The sequence below is a fragment of the Peromyscus maniculatus genome, chromosome 19, assembly GCF_049852395.1.
Source record: "Peromyscus maniculatus bairdii isolate BWxNUB_F1_BW_parent chromosome 19, HU_Pman_BW_mat_3.1, whole genome shotgun sequence".
Lineage (NCBI taxonomy): Eukaryota > Metazoa > Chordata > Mammalia > Rodentia > Cricetidae > Peromyscus > Peromyscus maniculatus.
The window spans coordinates 15,293,231-15,314,111 of NC_134870.1; the positions used below are offsets into that span (position 1 = coordinate 15,293,231).

The 20,881-nt window shown below is 45.4% G+C and overlaps 1 protein-coding gene across 12 annotated transcripts in view; it reads left to right on the forward strand.

Annotated features, from left to right (window-relative positions):
* Fhod3 (formin homology 2 domain containing 3) overlaps positions 1 to 20,881 on the forward strand; it is a 425,281-nt gene that overhangs the window by 284,401 nt on the left and 119,999 nt on the right. For all 12 annotated transcript variants that reach the window (XM_076554837.1, XM_076554838.1, XM_076554839.1 and 9 more), the window contains 2 exons: positions 4,336 to 4,479; positions 10,829 to 11,070. In XM_076554837.1, the coding sequence (XP_076410952.1) occupies positions 4,336 to 4,479; positions 10,829 to 11,070 (386 nt within the window). The remainder of the gene's footprint in view (positions 1 to 4,335; positions 4,480 to 10,828; positions 11,071 to 20,881) is intronic.

Here is a 20,881-nt window from a genome sequence, read left to right on the forward strand (position 1 = left end):
TGCACCATGTGTGAGCAGGTACCCTCAGAGGCCATCTCTCCAGCCCCCTGCATCTGTTTCTTTCATCTTAAGATTTTTTTTATATGCATATGGGAGTTTTGTCTGCATGTCTGTCTGTCTGTGCAGCATGTGTGTGCCTGATGCCCATGGAGACTAGAAAGGTTGGTCCCTGGAACTAGAGTTACAGATGTCCATGAGCAGTCATGTGGGTGCTGGGAATTGAACCCGGGTTCTCTAGAAGAGTAGCCGCTGGTCTTAATGTGTGACATCTCTCCAGCCCCTGTATTTACTTACTAATGGAGTATTTGCTGGTGAGTGCACAGACAACTCTTACATGGTCACGACAGGAGACAGGCACATTTCGGATGGATAATCATAAGGACTCTACTTTATTTCCAATTCTGCTCATCAGCTTACTTGGCCGTGGGATTTGCAGCATGTTTTTGAAGACGAAGCTTAGCTCTTTCCTGTCCTTTGCAGTTACTGACCTTGCTCTGTAGAACTCTGAACTCAGCAAAAATGAGCATTCCCATTCTTGCCCAGTGTTGTCTGCTTTTGTCATTCTCAATGGTAGACTGTGGCCGCTTTCCTCACTGTGGCATCAGAGCATGGGCACTCTGTTGTCACACTGACACACACCCTCTGCTGTCGACACTCACCCTCTGCTGGACATGGTGAGACACAAACCAGAGACTCCTCCCTTGCTCCTTCTTTTCTGGCCCTTCTGCTGTCTACCCAAGCAAGACAGTTCTCACCTGAAAGGGATATGAGTTTATTCTAGAACCAAATTTGAGTGGCTCTGGCCTGGGAAAAGAGACTGAGGGTAATTTAGATTCCATGTTCAAGCTGGAAGCAGCTTCATGAAGCTTTATAGTATTTCATTACTCAAGGCAAGTTTGAAATACGTTGGTAGGTACACCAGAAAGGTGGTTACAGCAAGATGGGGAAGGTTTTCTATAGGCCTCAGATGTTAGCTCATGACAGTCTTGGCTTTTGAGTTGGTGGAAGTTAGGGGTTTGTTAAATTAATAGATTTTAAAGGGTTTTTGCCTATTAGTCTATCTATTAGTTCTGAAAAAGAGGTGGGCAAGGAATGGCTATGGGGGGGTGGCTAAAGCTCGCTAAAAAAAGGTAATGAGCCTCTGAACCTGCAGCATTTCAGCCTTTCCACATCACTGCAGTTCTAGCAAACCCATCAGTCCATGCAGGCACAGCTTTTTCCCCTAGGAATTCTTGTTGACATACCTTATCTGTGCCTACCCTGATTAGTTTTTATGTCAATTTGACATAAGATGAGTCTGGAAAGGGAAAACCTCAAAAGAAGAATTTCCTTGATCAAAATGGTCTATGGCCATGTCTACGAGGGAATTGTCTCCACTGATGATGGAGGTGGGAGGGCCCAGCCCACTGTGGGCAGCACCATCCCTAGGCAGTTGGACATAGGCTGTGGATCCAAGACACCCAAACATGAGTCAGAGAACAGGCTAGCAAGCATAATTTCTCTATGTTTCTGCTTCATTTCCTGCCTGGGTTCCTGTCCCAGGTTCCCTCAGTGATGGGTTGTGACCTGGAAGTGTAAACCAAATAGGCTCTTTCCATCCCAAAGTTGCTTTTGGTCAGTGTTTTATCACAGCAACAGAAAAGCCAGCTGGGACAGTGCCTGCTCTTTACAAAGGGAGAAGGTCCTGGGAGAGGTTGTTCCAGACACAACCATTCCTGAAAAAGCCCACAGCCCACTGCCACTCAGAGTTCATTTTGTTTTATTGAATTGCAGTCATGTTTATGGCCCCAATGAGTCAAATGCACCAAGCTACCAAACAGAGTAGCAAAATGAACCGTTAATGTGAGTCTGGGAAAAACAAAAACAAAAACACAACACACCAAATTCTAAAGTCTGGGAAACTATGTTGCAAATTGGGTGGTTTCTAACTAGAATCAATTTAGACAAAATAAATGGTGGTATAATAACATGAATTTAAAAACTGACATTTCCATGATAAAGGCAGTAAACCCTAGTCTGCCTTGGGTTCTGAGACCAGAGTGGCTTTTTTTGCTGTTGTCTTTTACCAGAGACATCAAGCAAACCCTCTACCTTTCTGCATCCCTACACGTTGAAAAGAATTGAGGGAAGGAAAATGTCAAAATGAGACTGTAACCTCCTCTGCCATAGCTGAATTCCTCCTGGGTAGAGCTCTTGCTTGGAATAGGGCCTCAGACTAGTCACCTCAGAGGATAAGATGAGGATTGGCGAGGTAGCGAAAGGACCCCAGGGAGCTCTGGGAAGAGTCATTGCTTCATTAGGGCCTGGGCATAGTTAACCATGTGAGATTCAGGCTAAGTGGATGACTTTTTAAACATTTAATTTTATTGCTTTAAACATTGAAATGGCTTTTTCCCTTCTGGTATGTGGCTGTATGAGTTTTAACACACACACAGGTGGATTGACTTTACACAGTTAGGATACATATAGATTCCATCTCCCCTAAAAATCTCACTAGTGTCTTTTCATAGACATCTTAACCCCCAATCCATAACCCTTGGCAACCACTGATTTTCTAGGTACTATAGTCTTGTCTTTTCAGGGTCAAATGGATTCTTGTAGTATGTAACCCTTTGAAGCTGGCTTCCCTCTCTCTGTATAAAACACACTCAGGTGTGTTAGTGTGTATGTTAATAACTCACTCCCTTTGCGGGGTATATATTATTGTGCCGCACAGGTGCACCCCAATATATTCACCCATGTGTCTACGTTATCCATTTGCCTGTGGAGGGGGTTGAAGGTCACAGTTCTTGCCTTCCACAGGTGACACTGGGAGTGTGGGAGCATGGGCTGTACCACACTGGTTTCATCCTGTATGAAGTTTTATCCTCTGAAAACCCAAGGAGAGACGAATTTCTTTGAAGACAGAGTTTGGTCTCTGACTAAATGCCAGTAAAGAAATGTTAGTGACAGATTTTGGCAAGACAAAGTCTGTAAGAAAACGGAGTTCAGGGATGGCAGATGTAAGGCAGCTGTGGGGTGTTCCCAGCCTCAGGAAGCTCATGCCTCAGGACTTTCTGGCAAGGCCACGGTCTTTGCCAGCTGTAGGTGTCTTAGCACTGATCCTGGCAGGGAAACCGGGAGAGGCCCAGGTGGGAATGAGGTGGAGGTAGCTGAGCATATTAGAGCAGCAGCCTGGAAAAGGTGACTTTGTGTCTGGGATGTGGGACCTTCCTGCACCGGGGGAAATGCCACGGTCCCACTGCAGCCTGTGTGAACACTGGAGGGTCACAGACTCAACTCAAACTCATCTCAGAAAGTCCGCCAAACATGGCTCCTCCCCCAGAGATCGGGGGGGGGGGGGCAGGCTTTTTCTCTGAGTTCTGCCTCTCCTGCAGGGAGGATGCTCTCAGCAGGGTCCCGTTCAGAACAGAAGGAGCCTTGAGAGTTAGTGCAAGCCCCTCGTCTTACATATGAGGGAGATGATGCTCAGGGAGGGGAGGAATTTCACAGGTGACCAGAAATGACTGTAGACGGGGGTGAAGCCCCACTCAGAGCCACCCACCCAGTCTCCAGCCTGGAATCCCGAGAACTTCTCTTTAGTGCCTAGTTAGTTCGCTGTCTTTTTGGCTCTTGCTCACTGCTTTGAAACATCTCATATTTCCCAAAGTTTCATAGAGCAAAGAGAGGCTCTGCTTCATTTGAATAGAAGAGAATCATTAAATTAAAACTCACATATTGATTATAATCAGAATTTCAAATCTAAAAGCATATTAAATTTCCACTGGCATGTGACAAATCCTACAAGCTTGGTCTCTTAAAGCAATGCACATTTATCATCTCACAGTTCCCAAGGGGCAAGAGTCCAGACACATCCTTACTGGGTTGTCTGCTCAGGGTCTTCCAAGGCTACAGTCAAGATGCTGGCCAGGATGGACTCTGGCAGCCTTTTGTGGTTGTCTGCTGGACTCCTTTACACACAGCTGCTCAGCTCATTGTGTCTTGCTCTTTCTTCCAAACCAATGCCTTCTCTTAAGGGTTTTGCCCACTTACCACAGAGGACTATCTGATTTGGAACCTTGACGACACCTGCTAAATCCCTTCCCCTAGCTAGCCTAACAATGAGTGCAACAACTTACCCACAGGAGTTCCCAGCCCCCACTTGGTTGCAGGGGCTCCTGCTGCAATGTACGCCCGTGGCAAGAGTCCTGAGTTCACTCTACTCCCTCTCAGGAGATTTCCTCATTGAATGAATTCATCGTGTGTCTTGCCCTGTTGTGGGTTGTTAGAATTGAGGTCTTCATTGTCTTGTGACATTCCCCTAAGATATGGCTGTCTCCTGATCTTCTCTTGCAGACATTGGCAGGACTGCCAGATCAAGACACTTTCTATGACGTGGTGGACTGCTTGGAGGAGCTGGGCATCGCCGCTGTGGCCCAGAGGCACTTGAACAAGAAAGGGACAGACCTGGACTTGCTGGAGCAGTTTAACATCTATGAGGTAACAGAATGTGCCTTTTCTAAGTCATCCACAGCATCAGCAAAGGTCAAAGGGTGATGTCACCTGTCCTCCAGACCAGGGTTCTAAGTGTGGTACAGGGGCTTCCACACCATGAGAATTTTCTAGAAATGAAAGCTTTTGGATCCTACCCAGGCCTCCTGAATCAGAAACTAAGAGTGGGGCAGGAAATCTTGTCCCAACAAGTGTTCCAGGAGACCCTAGTAAGTGCTGGAGCTTAAGAAGCTTCGACACAGAGGAAACTCAGAGCTATTCTTTCTGAAGAATATGTGCTCTGTTGTCAGTACCTATACTCAGGGAAAAGTCAGGTATAGAGGCAGGGTCAGAGAGGAGGAAGGAGAGGGAGGGAAAGGAAGGGAGGGAGAGATAGCAAGGGGGACACTCCCCTGCATAAAGTGTAGTGTGAAGTGGAAATTCATGGGTATTCTTGGGAAAACCGTATCCCCTATTTTCAAGACAGAGTCTCGAGTAGCCCAGGCTAGCCTCAGACTCCACATGAGGCCAAGGGTGACCTTCAACACCAAATCCTCCTGGCTCCACCTCCCAAGTGCTAGGGTTACAGGTGCATGCCACCATTCCTAGAACAAAAACAGTGTGATTCCTCACAACATTGTACTTCCTTCTGTGTTTTCTCTTGCCTTATTAGAGTGCTTTTTTGTTTGCTATGATAAGTCACAAGGAAAGAAAAATCAAAACTGAACATTGAACTCCATTGCTTGTCTTTATACCATGTGATATCACTTAAAATACAAATATGACAGTATTTTGTAGGCAGGGTTGTCAAATTTTCCTGGCTCATATTTGGAATCTGCTGTTTGAAAATATTGTCAGTCATATCAGGACAGAGGAAACCGTATTAGAATTACGCATTTTTCTTTTGTTTCTGGATAAGTGTGCATTCTACCAACACTCTGTCTCCAGCTGCCTGGTCACCAATGAAGGGATGGCTGTAAAAGGAATCCTGAGCTTCTCTCTCTGTCCACATTGTTCTGTGTTATCGTTCAGCATAAGTGATTGGATATATGGGAAAGTAGCAGGGTTGGAAAGGATGAGAAAACTCCCTTCTCTGTATTCATCTACAAATGTGATTTACATGGAAGCAAAGCTCTCAGGGTCGCTCGGTGGCGGGTATCGCTGATCCCCCATTTCACAGTCTGCCTAAGTTAGGCTTGTGCAGGGCACCAATCTCCACTGATACCTTTGGTGGTTCAGCTACACTCAACTTCCCCCATTTCTTGGATGTGGAAATTGGGTCATTTGAGGAGCTTCCCTTTACCCTCCACCATATGTGGGGTTCTTTATCCCAATTCTTCAGCTGGCAAACTCCCCAAGTGTCACCTCCATGAAGTCTTGCTCCCCGTTTCCCACTGTTCATAAGCAAATGTCTCTATGCCTCTGTCCAGCAGTTCTCGTGACAACCCTGTCTGTCACTTTGAGCTACTCTGAGTCCTACGCCCCATGACTCTCTCTAATGCCAGGGCCCAGCACAGCTGCCTAGAGTGCATTATATGCTTGGATGACTGCCTTCTGCAAGCATCACGCATGCGTATGACGGTGTTGCCAGGCATGAAGCTGGGGAAGTGTATGATTTATTCTGATGCCCAAGTAGTAACTCAGGGTGACAACCACATGCTTTAGGTAGCAGACAGAGTCTGGATCCTCATTCCTATCTGAAAGTTAATGGATTTTAGAAAACATTTACTGACATAGGCAGCCAATTGTAAATATATGCAAGGAGAGCAAGAAGAATCTACATGTAGAGCCAATACTCTCCTCAAAAAGACTTGGAATTTCTCAAGTGCCTGCAGAAAGTGTGGGTAGACTTCTAGGGTGCTTTCTAATGGGGCAGGATGTCTGGTGGCCACATGTCTCAGGCTTTCTGGGACAGGCCTCATTTTATGTAATTCAATTCTACTTCAGAAAGGTGATTTGATCCATGTTTAATTAAATTCATTGAAATTGTTTAGCCAAGTGTGATTTTTTTTTCAAATACATAAATGGTCAAAATAAAAAATCTTTTGTCAGATCATATGTGTTAACTTTGTTTTAAAAATGTTCTTTTTGTAAGGAGAAAGACATTTTGCCACTGGAGACTTCTGGCTGGTAAATAGCTGTTACTTTTAAAACTTGTTAACAAATGGTTCCCCTTCCATAAGAGCTTTCCATCTCATAGATGGTTAAAAATATGTATCAGTTATCTTTTGCTGTGTAACAAACATACCATGATCAACTAGTATTAAACAATACTCACTGATCTTGGTTCTTGGAATCAGGAATTTGGCCTGGTTCAGCTAAGACATTTTCAGGTGGTTTGGCTGCCTGGTAGCCTTACTGGGCCTGAAAGGTCCCACTCAGCTGGATCAGCTGGCTTTCAGATTGATTTGGGCTCTTGTCTGGGCCACATGTGATCAGCAAGCTAGCTAGCTCCCACCTCTTCACAGGATAGCAGCATTTGTGAAAAGCAAGACTAGCACAAATACTTCCAGGGTTGGTGTCATGTTTACTGATGGCCCATTGGCCAAAGCAAGTCACATGGTCAAGCCTAGCCTCTTGTGGGAGGGATGACACAGACTAACGGAGCAGTGTGAGCATCTATAACACTCTGTCGTGGCCACAACCTGCTATCACACAGCTCACTGGTAGAGCGTGTGCTTAGCATGCACAGGCCCAGAGTTCCCTCCCACCAAAAATTAGTATTTGATAATATCAAGAGGTTATTGTGCTAAGTAGGGCAATAATAGGGTAGTTATGGGTTTAGCAATCTTTTTAGGGGTATATGTTAAAGTATTTACAGATGATAATGATATAGTCTTTGATATTTCATTGAAAAATTAGCCATGGGGTTGAAGGCAAAAAAGTGAGACGTAAATGAGCAAATGTTGACTCTGAACTCACACCTGTTAGACTACTGTGGGTGATATACATATCACACAGTTTCTGCTCATCCCTGTGTATTGTGTGTGTCTGAAATTTCCACAGTAAAAGAGGCTTAAAACGCTGTGAAAAGATTCCCAGTGAAACCACCCACCCCTGGATATTTACTAAAAAGCACAAGAATCAAAGATATCAGCCGCCTTGTACTAACTGCAGCATAATTCACTGTAGCTCCCCTTCTTATTTCCAGAGGCTTGTTAACACAGTCCAGGCTGCCCTTGCACTCTGGGTCCTCCTGCCTCAGCTCTCGAGATGCCAGGCTGTACCACCACACCTGGCTACACCCCTCCTCCTCCCCCCCCTTCCTCCCCCACTTTGACAAGTGTTTTGTCATGGATCTGAATCTGAGATATTCCCGAATGAATTATACATCATGGTGTTGCCTAGATCATGGCCTCAGAGTCTTCTCTTCACTTGAACTTTCTGGTCAGTCTCCCTTTTCCTTGACACGGGGCAGCGAAAGTGACTCCCTGCACACTGCTTCTCGGGAAGGCACCATGAGTGGAATGTCACTTGATCCTTGGACCTTTGAGGTTAGACAAGGAATTAGAAATATCTGAACTGTGCTTTGGACCCACTCATATCACTGCAAATGTGTGCTTAATAAGAAACAGTCAACACTTCAGGTCAGGGGAAGTTCAAATGGTCTAAGAGTGTGCTGTCAGAAATGGAGGGAAAAACCAGACTGGAAATACTGAGAAGTGCTGCCGCTGGTGGAGTTCTCCTCCCCAGACTTGCCCACATGGTACCACTTAGAGTTTTAAAGTTGAGGTGATGGTTGTGACTTGCCAAACACTGAACTTCACTTTTAATATTTGTGCTTCCAGACGGGACTCGTGAGAACAGGAATTTCCAGTGAGATTGCGCAAAGATGAGCCGTGGGTGAACTCATCAGTTCTTGCCCCAAGCTTTTAACGTTGTGTTTGGGGGTGAATTCTAGGGAAATAAAATGAACAAAAGATTTTCAAATATCTGAGCATTCGTTATAAAATATGTCTATAACTTAGATAGGTCACACTGAATCCCTCTTACCTAAATGCTGGGGCCGGGGGAAATAAGAGTGAAGGGTGGAGGTAGATGACATGTTGTTCATCAGCTGTGTGTCTTGGGTACTGTTCTTCCTGTCAGGAGCTGTGAAAATGTCAGGCAATCACTCCTGTGGAAGCCAGCTTTCCTGTCCTGGGGAACACAGAGCATTCTCAGCTCTCGATCTCTCTTTATTTCTCCATTCTCTCACTGGGCAGGATTAAATTGTAGACATCTTCAAAACAAGAAAACCTACACATCTGGAGATGCATGGGACCACATGACTGCACAGTTGCTTAGTCTAACAGGCTGAGGGACATAGTCGAGCCTGGTCCAGCTGGACTGAAGGTTGTCTACCTGGTGGTTCTGTGTGATTGAAGAGTTTGGAAAATTTCTGACATCTTCCTCTGTGCTTGGGCCAGAGGAGGGCATCACTGCTTGAGTACCATCCACAGAGAAGCTTCCCTCCTTTGATATCTTGATATCCTCCCAAACACAGCTATTCTCAACAAGGGACCAGAGAGTGTGTGACTTGCTACAGGTCCCAGCTAGGTCATTGGAGGCAGAACTGATGTGCACACAAAGGTCTGCTAAACCCCAAAGGGTTTACAAACAGTTCACATGAAAACTAAACTAGCCCATAATAAAAAATGCAGATGGGCAAAGCCCATGGTGGAGAACAGTGAGAGAGGCGGAGGAGCAGAGCTTGCCACCAGAGTAAGCTGAGGTGAGTGTGCACCGGGACAGAATGCAAAGGATAACAGAGCTAGAACTCCTTAGAGCATCATTTAGTGTGGAGCAAGATAAGAGCTGGATATGCAAGACCTCTGCATCAGGAACCATACAGACCTGCCTAAAGTAGCCTTTGGGTGTGGTGCCAACTGGCCCCAGTTTCCCCTCTAGAACCCAAAAATGGCAAAAAGTATTAGTCAGTTCTCTGTATAACTATGGATCACTTTTTAAGGGGAAATTTTTATTCCAAAAATTTTTAGGATGCTTTGTATATGGCTTCCTAGGCTTGTGAACTCAAATCCTTCACTCACCAGTCCTAGATCTCTCTCTCTCTCTCTCTCTCTCTCTCTCTCTCTCTCTCTCTCTCTCTCTCTCTCTCTCTGTGTGTGTGTGTGTGTGTGTGTGTGTGTGTGTGTGTGTGTGTGTGTGTGTGTGTGTGTTGGAGACAGGGTCTCTCTGTAACCCTCACTGTCCTAGAACTCACTATGTTGTCCAGGCTGGCTTCAATCTCACAGAGACCCACCTGCCTCTGCCTCTTGGGTGAGGATATTTTTAAAAAGTTCTTCTGTCACAGATATTTGTTGCAGCATGTGCAGGCTACACCCCAGGCACTAAAGGTTGTCTGAGAGTGTAACTGTCAGGTGGGCTTCTGGAATCACACAGCACATACTACAGTGGAAAGCCTCTCAGAAGGATTAACAGGAAGAACCAACCTGTTCTTCTAGATCTCATGACCCTCATCTCTTCTTTCTTCCTCTAAGCACCCTGTTTGGGGAAGGCAGCTCAGGAATGATCGCATGTGGAACCCAGGTGGCTTCAGGAAAGCTTCTGCCTCCTGGAATGGAGAAGAGCCATGGGAGGGCAGGGAATGATGATGGTCAAGGCAAGTGGACATGTGGTGTGAGGTCCACATTAGTGCTGTGATTTTCATAGGCAGTGTCTCCCTTAGGTTCATGTGGATCCAGTCACTTAGAGGTGATTTGGTCTTTAACATGGTGGATAATTTAAGCCGCTGATGGAGACATAATTTGGTGACATGTTAAGTGGTGGTAGAAACTAGGGACCAGAGTCTAGGTGGAAGACGTAGGCCATGGGGGAGGTCTTTTAAGAGAATATCTCCTCTGTGACACTCTCTGCTTCCTGGCTACCATGGAGTGAACAGCTTGGCTCTATGCTTCCTGAAAGACATGGAGTGGGTGTTTGGCTCTCTTCCGCCATGGTCTTCCACTGTGATGTCATTGTCTTTCCATAGACCTAAACGCACCCAAACCATCCAACACCAGGAGCCAAAACAAATCTTTCCTTTCAAAGTTGACTTTCTCAGACATTTTGCCACAGTGATAAAATCTGACTAAAACATTTAGATTTCAGATAATTTCATGTATTTTTCATACTTAGTTGTCTCTTCTGTATCTGTTTGATCCATAGAATGCATAGTGACAGGCACTTTGTAATCACAGATTGAATTTGACTTCTGGACACATATAGGGGTCACTTTGAGATTGAGTAGAGGCCTGCAATACAACAACAACAACAACAACAACAACAACAAAGCAGTTTTAAATCCACTTAGAGGTCACAATCCAAGCCTGAGAAATGCTATCAAGTTTGACTTGCCTGATACACTCTGCTTTTTCAGGTGGCACTCAGGCATGAAGATGGTGATGAGACAGCCGAGCCACCCCCCAGTGGACACCGGGACCGGAGGAGGGCCAGCATGTGTTCTGGTGGCAGTGTGGGTGAGCACCAGGGCCTTGACCGTAGAAGGAGCCGGAGACACTCCATCCAGAATATCAAGAGCCCACTGTCAGCTCCCACCAGCCCCTGCTCCCAGTCAGTTCCTGCCTTCAAACCCAGCCAAGTTCGAGATCTCTGTGAAAAGTAAGCTCGACTCCAGGGACCGGGAGGGAATTCCACTGGGAAGGGGGAGAAAGGCTGCAGGTCACGTGTACTGACCATGATTTCCCTCCCCAAAAGATGGTTAGGGGCCCCTGGCTTTGCTTCCTGCCTCTCCTCTACCATGAAACAATACCTCCCTCAGGGAACTTCCCACTCAAGCTGCTCCTGATGGCAAGCGTAGGTCTGACCTTGCCAAACTCATTTAGGATTTTATAAAATGGCAAAAAATCCAAAATACAAACCATGCCCTAGAAATAAATCGTATGCTACATAGAAATGCAAGACTGGATGGCTCTTGAGATAATGTTGCCTTACACAGATTGGTTGTAGATATGTGAATATATATATATATATGTGTAAATGTAAAGGCATTTCTTTGTGTGCAGCACATACTCATTTCTTCATTTAGTCATTCAGTAAATGTTTTTATTGAGTGTCCATTATAGGTCAGGACCATTCAAAGGTATAAAGACACACACACACACACACACACACACACACACACACACACGTACTCAACAAAAATATCTTTGTCTTTGTAAACCTCACATCTAAGCCAGGGAAAGAGAATGAGGTAGATAGAAAGAAACAGAGGGACTCATAGACCTAAAAGAAATTATATAGATACAAAAATGGAAGTTTGACTAAACCTGTGGTAGCCTGCAATGACTGGGAAAAACAGGTGTAATAGAAGGATGGCTGGGTTTCTCAGGCCCTGAGATAGCTGCTCCAGGTGGATGCTGCCTAGTTGCTGGAATAATGGGTCACAGAGGTTGACCACCCCAACCATGGCACTGAGGTGGGATGCAAGCCATGTTCATATCAGTACCAATGGCTCCATCATTCTCTCTCATCCTGAAAATATTTCTGGGAGTCAAATTTAGCTTACCTGGCTGCATGGTGAAGGAGAAAATAACTCAGAATACATCAGACCACCTTTTGAAACTCAATCGTCAAGAATATGTGGGTCCCCTCCCTCAGCCCCCATTGCAGAGATAATAACTCACCATTTCCATCATCAAGATGTAGCTCAAGCAGTCTGGTGCTCATTGGTGCTCATGTGCCTGTTAACCTGGAAGCAGGAGGGGTCCTGGTTTGAGAGTCATGTGCAGCATGCGCGGTCCCTTTCTATGTCATGGCCCCAGAGGTCCTGTTTCTGAGTTTGCATGACCAGCTCTACTCTAGTGAAAGCCCCAGGCTTCTCAATAGATTAAAGTTGGGAAGATTTACCGTAAGCGTTGCATTTGTGACTCAGGATCTTGAAGATGAAACTCAAGGGCTGAGCCACAACGCACTGGAAGCACTCTCCCAACACTGCCCCTAGCGGGCAGTTTGAGGAATCGACACAGAGGAGGTTGAGGAAAGCAGTGTATGCAGTAACTGAAAACTTTTTAAAACCAGGAGAGATGCCGAAGGCAGGGGTGCGGTGAGCCTTGTTGGCCTCACTGGTTCTTCACTCTGTCTGATTCATGTTATGTGTATTTCTGGCTTCTTGATTCCTCTTCTGTGTCTCGAAGGTCCTTATGCTGTGCGCTTGTGTGACAGCATCTTCTAATACGTTGGCAAGGATGACGGCAGTTCAGGGGACTGTTCTGAGAACAGTTCACTGTGCCCAAGTTCTGGGCTCAGCAGGAATTGAATCTGGGGTGGGGAGAAGATAAAGACACACTGCTCTAGACAACGCTTGCTTTGTTCTCTGCAAATACTATGCATTTTTCATTGTGCTGAAGCTATTGCTTTAATGTACATTTCGTAGCATTTGGGGGAAGTATCTTCCAGTTTGTAGAGATCGAAAACACTAAAGAGAGCTGCGGTGTAGCTCAGTGTGGAGTGCTTGCCTGGTCCATGTGAGGCCCTGAGTTTGGTTCTTAGTACTGCAAAAATAAGTAAATGAATGTAACTCTGAAAAGAGAAGGCATCGTTCAGCCCTGTAACTTTGAAATAACCGTCCATAAAGCCTGTTGGAGAGTCTGGGGTGCCATGGTGATTGTGCAGTTTCCATCAAGACAAGACTGCGATGGGAGAAGGAAGGCAAGAAAGAAAATGGGAAATGGTCCCCGTGTACCTGAGCAGTGTCACCTGCTCAACAGCTGTGACCTAAAATAGTACTTCAGAATCAAGCAGCTGCTAGGTCCCACCCCTCGGAGGCCCGGGAAGCAATGCCTGTGAACTCCCTGGACATACGCACTGCTTGTCTGTAGTGAGGTTTCTGCAAATGCCACACAGGAGGACTCAGAGGCTGCATTTTACCTTCTGTGACACCAGTGGTCCCAACACTCTGGAAAAGATGGGAGAAATGTGAGAGGTCAGAAAGGAATCCACGTTGTTGGAAATGTGTGTGGAACTCTTGGCTCAAATCCTTTGAGCTTAGTTCTCATTAAGACCCTCTTGAGCAGGAAGCTAGGACAAATGCCAGACAGCAGGTATGATGGGCTTTGCAGTGGATATCAGGAGCAAGGGATGGGCTGAGCCATGAGTTAAACTCAAATCTGGACTCTCAGTATTCAAAGCTACTTCCCACCTACCCACTCCTAAACGTATTCATTGAACAAGACTTATACGTCAGACTTTTTAGGGAGGAGAATTGGTCGGCATACCATATGGGCATCATCTTTACTGAGGTAAATATAAAATTCAAGAAGAGTTGAAAAGGACACCACATCAAGCTTCCTTACAGACATAAGCCTGCCAGATTATTGCTATCATTTTAGTAGTGTTAATGTGACCATGAACCCACATTACTGTCATGACTTCTACACTGGCCATTGGCCAAATAAGGTAGAATATATTGTTTGCCTGTCACCTGAAAATGTGTTATGTGATATGTGTACCATAAAGAATTTTATTTCTGTACTTATTTTTTTTACAGATTTGATTATAAGAAGAAAAATTTGAGCATTTTTATTTACTTCTGAGAAAATTATTAGGGGGCCAGCTAATTAGCAAAAATGAACAAATCACCCAAACTCCAGCAGTGTTTCAGACTCATATTGTTACCATTCCTAGGACTAAAATGTCCTTGAAGTTTGTCTAGCCTAAAGCAGGAACCCAGTGGAGTACACATACAGGCTGGGGCTCTTTCTTTCATGAGCATCCCATTCTACCCTGCATTTCCTGCTTCTTAGGAGCATCTCTGACCTTAATTTGCCTCCCTAAACATGCCCCTGTTTAGCCAGGTACTTGTTCTCAACACACAATAGATCTCCTTCCCTTCTGTCCTCCAGTGTTTCTGGTCTGAAACACTGCACAGGACCTAATGTGCGACTCTGAATTCCATCCTGTTGAGTTGCACACACATTCCACTCTCCAGAGGTAATTTCAAACTTCCCTAAGTCAACTGATGCTTGCATGGTACCATCTAGCTCTCAGTCATGTGTGTATTTTAAGGGCATGGAAGAGTGACCTGGCGAACTGTGCACAGTGACAGCTAGCTGGGGAATGGAAGGTATAGGTTTATGCCACGTGCATGAAAGGGTAGTGATGGCTGGCTGTCATGTAAATTTCATATGTCATGAAATACTAATCTCCTGGTGTTTTCCAACCGTTAAAAATGTAAAATATATACTAATGCTCAGGCTCTCCAAAACAGATTCTAGGCCAGATTGAGCTCACTGGTTGTATTTGACCAACTACTGTTCTCAGGGGCCAGATATTTTTAGAGAAATGGAGGAAAAATGGGATGAAATTGCCAATGAGGAATATGCGAGGAAGGAGAGGGAAACCCACCATGCCATTTGAGAAGACTGTGGGGATCATACAGTTGGGATTACAACAAAAAAGTAAAGGGGAGTTGTGGTGTGGCTCAGATGGTAGACAGCTTGCGTAGCATGCACAAACCCTGGGCTTGATCACACACATCACATAAGCCAGATGTAGTGGTAGATACCTGTAGTCCTGACACTCAAATAGTAGACTGGGGGGTTGAGGGTTCAAGGTCATCATCAGCTACATAGCAAATTTGAGGACAGCTTGGGATATATGAGACCTGTGAGGACAATTCCATGAAGATATTATGATGATCTTGTTGATCACAAATTCCTATGGTACAGGTGAGGCTGGAGATGGGCTGGTGAAAAGTCGGGGGAGGGGTGTACAGCACTTGGTGGGAGCAAAGGGAAGATGGGGCCGTTAGGGAGGTTACAACAAGATAAACTTAGCTCTAGTGACCCCTAAGGAAGTAGTTCTCAACCAGGGATGACTTTGCTATCCAAGGGACACCTGGGTATGTTTTTGGTTGTCACTACTGGTGCTGGGTGCTGTGGGCATGTGATAGGACCAGTCCGGGAATGCTGTCCCATCATGTACAGGACACCCCTCACTAAAGAATTAGCTTTTCTGCAGTGTGTGAATGCTGCATCCAGGTCAACACCTTAGCAGGCTTAAGTAATTGGCTGAAGTTTTCATCTCCTTCTTGGGATACTTCTGGGGTTGGGAACAGCAATTGGACAAGGTAGCTCTTTTAGAAGAACATAGGACTCTGTGTGCCTGCCTCAGATATTCACATACCAAACTTTGGATCAAATTAACTTTATTCAGAAAATATCATGAATCAGTTAAAATTCGAGTCTGTACATGATATTCCTGGCATAAAGATTTCATTGACATTTTACAACCATCACAGAGACAGTATTTTTTTTTAATAGCAAGAATGGAGATGTGGAATGTCTTACCTATTGCTTGGTCACTCTGGCATGTGTAGATTATAGCAGAATCCCTATTCTAATATTGGTTTTATCTCTGTTTAGCAAATTTTCACTGTTCAGATTCTCAGCAAATACACTGAATTTGGTTAGGGACAAGCTTGACTTAATCTAATGAATCCATCAGTAACCAAACACAGCCAGTTCTAATCAGCCTCGAGTCTATCACATTCCAAAAATTTGACATCATGGAATGTGACACCTGCATGAAACAAATTGGCAAGACAGCAACATACTTGTATAACAGAGTTGTGCAATCTGAGGCCAGTCCTCGTTATCCTATGGTGGGATAGGAATCATATAACCGTCTGTGTGCTCATATAGCCAGAGATGTGTAGGTGGAATTGGAGGACCAGCATGGAAGGGCAGCTTTGCACAGTTCTCCTTCAGTTGCTGATGTTGTCAAGCATTGACCCAGAAGCTAAAAGGGTAAAACAAAAAAAAAATAGTTCCTGCATTTACCATGTAAGTTAGAAGATGAATAATAATAAAAATGTGCCTGCTGTATTTGGAATAGAAGTATTCCTTCTAATAAATTGCAAAGTCATTAGGATAAAAACACAGGCTGTTGTGTGAGCTTTTGCTGAGGAGATGAAAACAAACATCCCCTTGTCCCAGATAGGGAGCTGATGGCAGAAACAAATGATCCCACCCAAGTGTAGTTTCAAGTACCAGTGAGTCTAACTGGTGTAACTTATAGGAGTATGGGCAACTTATGGACAGCTATACCCCTGAAGGAAAAGATCTCCCAGAAACCATTAGCTGCCTGTTATTGCCTGGTGGGTGGCTATGTGTTCAATAATGCTTTCCAGGTATTGCAGCTGTCGGTATTACTGAGATGCTCTCTGGTCCCTACTATAAAGCCATGACCATATACAAGTTGCTGTAATATGTATAGGCCATATGTAATAAGCTGTAATAGTGAAGCCAGGCTCTGAACTGATACTCCTACCTCCCTGAGGCAGGTGGGGCCTTGTGAACCCTTCGCCCTACAACCATTAACTTTATAAATCCTTAGAGGAGGGTGGGGCTTCATGACCACCTCTTCCCAGATGCTATTAACTGGTCTATGGGGCTTCAGAGGGGAATGAAGCCTTGTTAAGCCCCTCCCTGCCCATAATGAAAAATTAATGGGCCTAACTTTCTGCAAATCTTCTGATTGTCACCAAGGAGTTAATGTTATGTCTAACAGAGAGCCTTTAACTAATACAGATCTGCACAGAGACATGTTGTAGATAGTCATGGACCTCATAGGCAGGAACCCAGAGGTTTGACCTATATGTGTACCTTGCAAATGTGAGAAGATGTGGTCCCATCTCAGCCATCCTCAGTAAGCTTGAGGCCTGGTGTGCTGACTAGGGGATCACTAGTCCATCTGAGCTGCAGAGAAGAGGAGTTTAACAGGGGATGTTGTGGGGCTTTGCAGGGATGCTAGTGTCTGGAACTCAAGTCCGGACTTGGTGATTGAGAGACCATGGCTCCTAAGGAACCCTTGATCTCCCCAAGTCTACCACCATTTGGGCGGCATTCAGAATCACTTTGGAGTTGAGCATAAATAGACATGTCTGAGCATAGGCGAGTAAGGTCCAGAGCCTGGCTCTACTAATCACAGCTTTATACCAGTTTACATATGGCCATTGCTGTATAGTAGGAATAGATAGCATCTCAGTAATAGAGTCAGCTACAATGCCCACAAACCTCTACTGAGCACATACCCACCGCCAGGCAATGTGCTGAACACCTGGGGTCTTTGCTCTTGGCATGGGTACTGTTTTTATTGCCCTGTGACAGCAGAGGAGGCTAAGGCAAGTGGAGCTGAAGTTCCTTGCCTGAGGACTACCTAGTATGACGAGACTGGTTTTAGAGTTACGTAGGTCTGGCTGCAGTGGGAGGAGCTTACTGTTTCATCTGACAACACTTGTTGTTGTGATTCTGTAGATCTAATCTCCTGGGCAAATGGCCGAGAGGAAGCAATGACTGTGCATTGTCATCTGTTAGACCTTTCTTAGAAAAGATGGATGCTGAGTGCTGACACCCAGGTTGTCTTTTGACCTCCACATGCGCTGTGGCATGTGCATGCCTGCACACATACATTTACATGCACATATCCCACATCAAAAAAGTATTGCTCAGTGTCCTACTGTGTAGATGGCCCACAACGCCATACTCTCATTCATTTTGCCTTGGCTTCATCCTGGTTTTTCTCGGTGCTGAATTTGCAGTAGTGAAGATTTGTGCACACGGTCCTGTGCATTTGCTAGCAGCTGCACTTTCCTGGGATATATTCTTAGAAGTGGAATTCTAGATGCCGAAGGACTTAGATTTCAACATTGTGGAACTCTAGAGCAAAGAACATTTAAATGCTCAGGACCACCGTCACACACTACTCTCTGTTTGCTCCCCTATCAGCCTGTCACTAGCCATTTTTGCACACCAGTACTTACACTTGGTGTTAGGAGTTCTTCAGAGTTTTTGTAATTCCATGAGGTCACATGCCTCTCTCCAGTACCTTAAAAAAAATGATGTTTCTCACTTTTTACATAAAACACACTGTCAGCATGCCCATACATGAGCGATTTCCTGTGTGGCTTTTGATTGTCATGCTTGCACAGGAATGTGTGTTCACTGAGCTGCAGCCTCACTGGGCTGTTCTTCCTTTCCTTAAGACAAGTAACAGCAGGGGTAGCACTTAGGAAGTGCCCACTGTGTGCTGGCTGAGGTGGCACTTAGGAAGCGCCCACTGTGTGCTGGCTGAGGTGGCACTTAGGAAGCGCCCACTGTGTGCTGGCTGAGGTGGCACTTAGGAAGTGCCCACTGTGTGCTGGCTGAGGTGGCACTTAGGAAGCGCCCACTGTGTGCTGGCTGAGGTGGCACTTAGGAAGCGCCCACTGTGTGCTGACTATGGTAGCACTTAGGAAGAACCCACTGTGTGCTGGCTGTGGTGCTAAGCAGTTTTTAATGTATTGAAATTTCCATGGAGAAAGTTGTAGTGTTCTTTTTATGTAACGGACAGGGAAACAGAAGCACAGAGAGACAAGGAACTTGCCCTAGTTCATACGGCTCAGCAGTGGCACTGCTGGTTTGGAACCCAGACAGTCATGGTTTAGAGCTTGTCTTCAGTCAAACAGGACTAGAAAGGCTATCTGATGGGCTAAACTATGCTTGAGAGGGACAGTGATTTAGGGGGTGAATTAGATTCCCCAAGAAAGAAAAAGTCATCAGAGCAAATGGTTCCTTGAGCTTGGTAATCCTAAAGAACTGTGTTGGTTATTGGTTTTGATATTGAAGTTATCTTTGGGTTTGCTTTTCTCGTGAATGGGCACTAACATGGCTTCTGAAAAGGACTTCTGAAAATACTGATTCTGGACCAAGCTTTCCCAGTGAACAGTGACTAACTGGCCATTCCAGAAGAGAAGCAGGAAGGATGGTGCAGAGGATACCCACTGAAAGGAAGCCTCGGCTGAGTCGCAATGGTTGGATGCTGAGGAGAAGCAGGGTCTAAGTCACCCTAATGGTTTAGCATCTCATAGTCAGTGCACACACCAATTAGTGGCCCAGTGGGTGGTGGGATGAGGGGAGCCAAGCCTTGAGGTGAGCCTGTGGGTATGAGTACAGGGAGGGGGTTGGAGGGGATGTTCACTGGACTCCTAAAAAGTGGGGGAGGGCATTGGCATCATTCCACCAGCCACAGGAAGCAGTGGGCAAATAGGGAGCCTAATTATGGAACCCACTGGTCCGGTGAGCTCATCTTCCTATATTTTAATGAGAAGGAGATGTATTTGGTTGCTTAAGTTTTAGGACAGGACTTGCCCACAGGGCTCTGTTGCCAGGGTTACAGGATTCATTCAGTGATTACCTGTAAGGTCTGCAGCAAAGTAATGAAGTTGACCTATCTCTTGGAAGGAGTTGGCAATGAGCAATTTGTTTACAAGGAAAAAGTGTACAATGAAACAAGTAGGTATTCTACAAGTTTAACTTATAAAAGCCATTGGCTCAGGTGACCTGTTAAGTGCTGGCTCCTACAGCTAGGCTTGGCCGGGTACAGGAAGGAACAGATGTGGTGGTCTAGAGCAGAGGTATGACCCTCAGGATTGATCTCAGCCTCATATGGACCCTTAATGATGACAGTGCTTTAAGAGGGTGGGAGGAGAGTTAGGATAGACAACACAAATGTGTTCTTAGCCAGGTGAGGGTTATGTTAGCTGCATCATGCCCTGAAGCTGCCCGAGATGCTCTATTAAAGATGGTAATTGTTAAATAACTACGGACATGAACTGGAGAGAATATTTTACATTCTAGCATAAACTTGCTAGAGGATTTCACAACCACCAGATTAACAACCACTGGTACCACGGGCAGCAAGTAGCTACTTGGGAAAGTTTATCTGATGGTAAGTGATTTGTTATGAATGAGATGCGCCGATGGGGTCTGTGGCCTCCTGAAGTATTGCTGGAGGGCAGCCAGGAGTGTGGAGATGTCCAAGGCCCTTCCTGAGTATTCTCTAGCAAATGGTGGGCTGGAGGAACAAAAATGGGGTGAAGGAAGGAGGAGCTTGGAAAGGGGTAGCAGTAAAGAGCGAAGCAGTGGGGCTGGAGGAAGAAAACTTGTGAAGTTCCTGACTTTGGAAAACTTACTGTGACTGGATTGTCAATGTCTCGGGAATCCTATCTTTGCCAGGATATATTTGGGGATCTTTGTAGATTCTGAGGAAATTGGTAGACTTTGATCCTTAAAACCACACAGAGCCAACAGTGAGTTTCAAATGGAAAAGCCGGTGTGTGTATGTGTTGGTGGGGGGCGTCCTTCAGTGAGAACTCTCTGGAAGCATTGGGGGAGAGCTGGATCAGGTGAGGAGATTGGGAGAAGCTAGACTGCTACCAGAGTAGCTAGAAGTGGAAATGTGGGGAGGTTAGAAAGTAGTGGGGGGGAGGTGATGGGGTGCAGAAGAGCATGGTTTACAGGACACTGTATCCAATCACGAAGTTCGAAGTCACCTGATTCCCAAGCACCTAGTAATGCAGGACCCTGGGCTGGGTCACTCAGTAGAGTCTGGGTGTGGTGTGTTTGAGGGACCTATGAATAGAAATCCCAGT